The following is a 6000-nucleotide window of genomic DNA, read 5'->3' on the forward strand; positions in this document are numbered from 1 at the left end:
GGTATTTATATTAGGAAAACTAGAGGTTCATTTAAGTGGTGCACTAGATATAGTAGGGATGGGATACCCACCCCCTTCCAGATTTTGTTGGATTTCAACTTCCATCAGTTCCAACTAGCATGGCCAATGGTCAGAGACAATGGATACAGAAGACCAACAATATCTGGAGTGCCACGGTTTCTGACCCCTGAGTTATAGACTTTTTTTTTTTTAAGCAAAACTGGAACTTTGCTTGCTTGGTAATACAACTTGTTTTGCCTTGCAAATTTATTTCTATTGGACCTGCATGGCTGCATGCATATTTTGTCTATGTATAATTTCTCCAACGTTTTTTATCTTCTAATAAATGGTCTATTTGCCTAGAAAATGTGTCCTGGGAGAAAACCAGCATTTAATATGTAGACAAACCTCTTTTTCTATAAATTATCAACAATATAAAGTCCTTTTTGTGATGCCAATTAGACTACTAGTTCTCAAAGGGAGACTCTATCAGTTTAAATTCATCCATGCATGGCTTATGGGGGATGGGGGGGAGAGAGAGAGAAACTCCCAGGCACTTTTTAATCTGTAAATTTCTAAGAACCAAACTATGTAACTCTAAATGGCTAGATTATTTTAAACTGTTTACTTCTCTTTGCCAAAATACATGTATTTTAAGCCTATAATGGGAACAGGCAGTTGGGCTACAGGAAACCATTGCTGTATTTTGTAGTTTTGTGAAAAAGTTTAAAATGACAGCTTAGCAGCAGTTCCAAGTAATTCCAATGGGAAGAAGCAGCTGTGTATGTGCTCAGTATTTCCTAAAAAATCAGGTCACTGAGCATCTCCCTGCACCCTGTCTTTGGCAAAGGCTGAACAGGCTCATCAAGTAGAGGATCTGGCACAGTTTATTTTCGACTAAATCAAGAGCTTTTCTGTTTGCATCAGATGAAATATATAGAAACATCTCTATATCACACTAGCCGTAGCAACAATTACACCCACCCTGACCCTGAAAGTACAAAGAGGCTCAGTTTGCAGTGCACACATGGATGGTGCCTAAGATTAATCTATGTACCAGTGTACTAGAATGAAAACAGAAGTTATGTTCTTTATTCAGTGCTGAAGGCAAAGATTTTATCTGCTCATGATAAAGGCTCCCATGCTGAGGTCAATGTGAAGATCCAAAAAGTACTGAAATCTACAAAGCTTAAGATTTTACGAGGGAAGCGGATTCTGTACCCGGAATCATGGACTAACAGAGGCTGCACTTGCCCAGTACTTAATCCTGGTAGGTATTTATTATGAAAATCAGGTTTTTATCATCATCATTTCTTTACTTTTACTATATATATCCATCAGAATCACTCTTATAGTCAGTACATATAAATTACCGTATTTTTTGCTCTATAAGACTCACTTTTCCCCTCCTAAAAAGTAAGGGGAAATGTGTGTGCGTCTTATGGAGCGAATTCAAGCTGCGCAGCTATCCCAGAAGCCAGAACAGCAAGAGGGATTGCTGCTTTCACTGCGCAGCGATCCCTCTTGCTGTTCTGGCTTCTGAGATTCAGAATATTTTTTTCTTGTTTTCCTCCTCCAAAAACTAGGTGCGTCTTGTGGTCTGGTGCGTCTTATAGAGCGAAAAATATGGTATATTCCACATTCTTGTGGTAGAAGAAAATATTACATAGATACTCCAGAAAACTAAAATGCCAATCACTGTTCTAATTAAAGCAATTTAATGTGATGCTAGACAATCCTTTCAATTTTAGCTTCACTTTGGACCTGTTATATCATGCACTAATCATTATCAAAGCCCTGCCACAGTGTTTGTCAATTTGAATCTTCTCTCATAACTGCACACATGCAGAATTCCTTCACCAACATTTTGAAAAATAATGCAGCTAGTGTTACCTTGTCTCCAAAGAATGTAAGATATTCTCATCACACCTGCATTGGTTGTGCTTGCAAATGCATGAAGATACACTCAATATACACAATCACTGTATCAAACTGAAATTTATGTTTCTTGAGCCAGTTCTAGTCATGAATAAAAATATTTCTATATATGACTAGCTGTGCTTTCCCATCCACATTCTGGCACATCTCAATGTATATCTAAACACACATCTCATTTAAAATAAAAAGTACATATAGACATTCTGTATTTGAATGGGCCTTTGCATGCACATCCAAATTAGATCCAGAGTTTCTGTTTCAGTAAATTATTAGTTCAAGGACACCTGCTTCTCTGCTCAATTATTTGAAAACAATAGACTGTGGATTCCAAAGTACCTATTCTCCTTTGGAGGCATTAAAATAATAGAATCATAGAATTGCAGAGTTAGAAGGGACCATGAGGGTCATCTAGTCAATGCCCTGCAGTGCAGGAATTGTTTGCCCATTATTGTCAAACCCATGACCCTGAGATTAAGTAGACCCTCAGGCTCTAAGGACTGAGCTATGAAGGTAGATTTACCATGTAATATTTGGATAGTGAACTATCTTTGTAAAATGGTCTCACCATTAAAAAAAAAAAACCCCTCAAAGTTACTAGGGGAAAAAACAACAATTTGCAATAATTTCTCTGATGAGATCATTTCAGAGCTTGTGATACTGTAGCTCTGTCATCTACCCAAAAAATGTAGTAAAGTTTCACAAACCAAATGCAATTAAGCACAAAAGAGAGCCAGACTGGTGCACTGCATAAGAGTGTTGAGTAAGAGTAAACGGCACAGTTTACATAAGAGTAAACTGCACTGTGCAACTTTTAGCACAGCATGACTTTTTGATGGAATAGAAGCATACGCTAACTTGTGAGAAAAGGAGGTGATTCCCCCTACAGTTGCCCCACAATTTCTACAGTGGTACCTCGGGTTACAGACACTTCAGGTTACAGACTTCCCTAACCCAGAAATAGTACCTCGGGTTAAGAACTTTGCTTCAGAATGAGAACAGAAATTGCTCGGTAGTGGCACGGCGGCAGCGGGAGGCCCCATTAGCTAAATTAGTAACTCAGGTTAAGAACAGTTTCAGGTTAAGAATGGACCTCCAGAACGAATTAAGTTCTTAACCCAAGGTACCACTGTACTCTAATATAAAGGGTCCCCCCAACTCTCTGGAACAGTTTATCAGAGGGCTACATTGAGAAGGTAGAATATGAACAAAATTGCCTCCTGTCCTTTTACATTAAAGATACTTCTGGATTAAAAAGATATGCATTATACACATACATTGCTCGGTCCCAGCTCCTGCCAAACCTGGCAGTTCGAAAGCACGTCAAAGTGCAAGTAGATAAATAGGTACCACTCCGGCGGGAAGGTAAATGGCTTTTCCATGCACTGCTCTGGTTTGCCAGAAGCGGCTTCGTCATGCTGGCCACATGACCCAGAAGCCTGTCTGCAGACAAACGCCAGAGTCATCCGCGACTGGACCTAATGGTCAGTGGTACCTTTACCTTTTCTATGCACATGTCCGCACACACACACACGTACATGCATACATGCACAAAACATATATGCACACACAACTATTTTATTTTATTTATTTATTAAATTTATATACTGCCGTTCATCAGAAGATCACAGAGTGGTTTACAGTATAAAAAGTAAATTCCCTTTATGATTGCATACTTGGATAAATATGAAGTACTAGTCCAATAAATATCTGACTATTTTGTTTTCAAAGGTTTGAAATATCTTGTGGCTGGATATGAAGATGTTCAAGCAGGCAGACTGATAGTCAATATGAAAAGTTTTGTCCAGCAATGGAAACCAGCTCTGGGGAAAAATGTATTGGACATTTTAAAAGACTGTAGCTGAAAGTGCCAAACAGGGCATTTGTTTATGCACAAAATGCAAACACTATAGAAAGAAGGCTCTCAAAATGAAAACTGGAAGGGAAAGGAATAGTGCCAAGTATGTGTAGAGGTATTCAAAGTCATAGCCTTTCACTTTGATTCTTAAACACTTTGGTCCCAATTGCAACACTTACGTATAAACAGTGTTTGTGGGTGAAACCCTCACAAGAGAAGCGGAGCCCCCACCCACCCAATAGCTTCAGCTGATTGTATAGGGGGAGTAGAGGTCTTGTAATAAGTGAGTCCAACAAAAGGCTGTGCATGCATAGCTGCACTCCTGCAGTTCTCCTACCCAGATCCACCTTTCCACCAATCATCTATTTAGTGGAGTAAAAGGGTCTCCTGTGGGCAGACCTGCATTCACAGACCTTGTCTGTATTGGACCAACCTGCCTGGGAATAAATTTCATTTATTCAGCAGAATATGGTTTATGTCACAGCCCTTAAATTAAATCTTTATAGACAATACTGCTTTAGGGTCCAGTTGTACAAGTGTTTTGTTTACCTGCATTAAAGTATGTGGAACTGGCACCAACTGAGGAATCTGAAAATTGGAACCCCACTCTCATGTTCTTTGGAAAGATGAATATACACTAGTAATGGACAAAAGGACTACCAATTTAGAGAGAAGCAATGGAATGTGGGGGTTTTTTATACTGGTATATTAAAACTAAGATGAAGTTTGATTAAATGTCTACTGCAAATCTCTAGAAGTATACATGTATGGAAATAACACCAATATTGGTGGGAAAACTCCACTGTAAAACATACAAAGTCAGTAATCTGTAATAACTAATTAGGGCATGCATTTAACCAACAGGGCTCTGTGGGACATACTTAAAAAGGAGTTAATAAGATTTTCAATTGGGGCACTTAAAAAGATTCTGGATAAAATTTTCTAGTCAGTTAAACCAAGGGGAATATGTTGCAACACCCAAGTTGGACTCTGGTTTGTTTTTGAGCCAGCACAGATGAAAGTAGAATCTATCCTTTCATTAAAATTTTGGTTTTAAGAAAAGACTGGTTCCATAAAGTATAAATGGGAACACTTCTGTTTTATGAGGTATTATACACATGTAAGCATTTGATTGTATAAAGCACTTTATTGCCTGCCCCCTTTCAGTGTGAAAATTCTAATATTGTTGGGGAACAGAGGTGACACAGGAAAATGAATATTGGAACAGAAGCACTCCACGACTATAAAGGATAAAAGGAATAGTTTTCATTCATTTATGCCAATAGCCACTCAGTAAAGTTCAAGGATAATTTTTTGTAATTAATATATTTCAGATGAAGTCCTAACTTCAGACTAATGGGTTAATTCTATAAATATCAGCTATGATGAGATTGTATATACCACCAAAAGAGAAAACAAGGATGGGGGGGGGATGCTTTTTGAAATGTCATGGACTTGTTCATAACTCATGCTGGCTTTGGCCTTTGTTTTATAATATTTAAACTTGAGCAGCAAGTTTGTTTCTTTCTGTTTCTACACAGAACTTTCAAAATAGTGTAAATTTATGGAATATCAATGCCATATTCATCACTAGATTCTATACTTCTCTGGTAAACGGACACAAAATGTATCCCATTTATATACATTTAAAAATAAAGGAAGCGCTTCTATACCATTGAAATAACAACACTTCACTGATCCATGGTTCATAGGTATGTTTTCTATTGTGGTCCTGTGGATTCACAAAAATGTTACTGTTTTGAAATTTTGTTTTTATATTTTATGTATATAATAAATATACTATGATTCCAAATATTTTTTCTTGTGGATTCATATTTTCTAGAACCCTGTCCATAAGATTATAAGGAAATATACAATATTTTTTCACAAGAAAAATGGGTTTCTTCTCACACGATATTCACCACCACCATGCCCTCTACACAAACACATATGCACCATTCACACATTTATTCCTGTTATGGAATCTGATCACTCAAGTGTCATGGACCTCCATTTGATGGTGCCTATAACATTATGATGGGACGCTGGTGGCGCTGTGGGTTAAACCACAGAGCCTAGGACTTGCCGAGCAGAAGGTCGGCGGTTCGAATCCCCGCAATGGGGTGAGCTCCTGTTGCTCAGTCCCTGTTCCTGCCAACCTAGCAGTTTGAAAGCACGTCAAAGTGCAAGTAGATAAATAGGTACCA

At 38.1% G+C, this 6000-nt stretch overlaps 1 protein-coding gene across 2 annotated transcripts in view; it reads left to right on the forward strand.

Annotated features, from left to right (window-relative positions):
* Window positions 1-5608, forward strand: part of NTN4 (netrin 4) — a 38195-nt gene extending 32587 nt beyond the window's left edge. For both annotated transcript variants that reach the window (XM_079991900.1, XM_079991901.1), the window contains exons 9-10: window positions 1100-1270; window positions 3667-5608. In XM_079991900.1, the coding sequence (XP_079848026.1) occupies window positions 1100-1270; window positions 3667-3800 (305 nt within the window). In that variant the 3' untranslated portion in view covers window positions 3801-5608. The remainder of the gene's footprint in view (window positions 1-1099; window positions 1271-3666) is intronic.
* The last annotated feature ends 392 nt before the right edge of the window (window positions 5609-6000 follow it).

The sequence above is a fragment of the Podarcis cretensis genome, assembly GCF_951804945.1.
Source record: "Podarcis cretensis genome assembly, chromosome: 10".
NCBI lineage: Eukaryota > Metazoa > Chordata > Lepidosauria > Squamata > Lacertidae > Podarcis > Podarcis cretensis.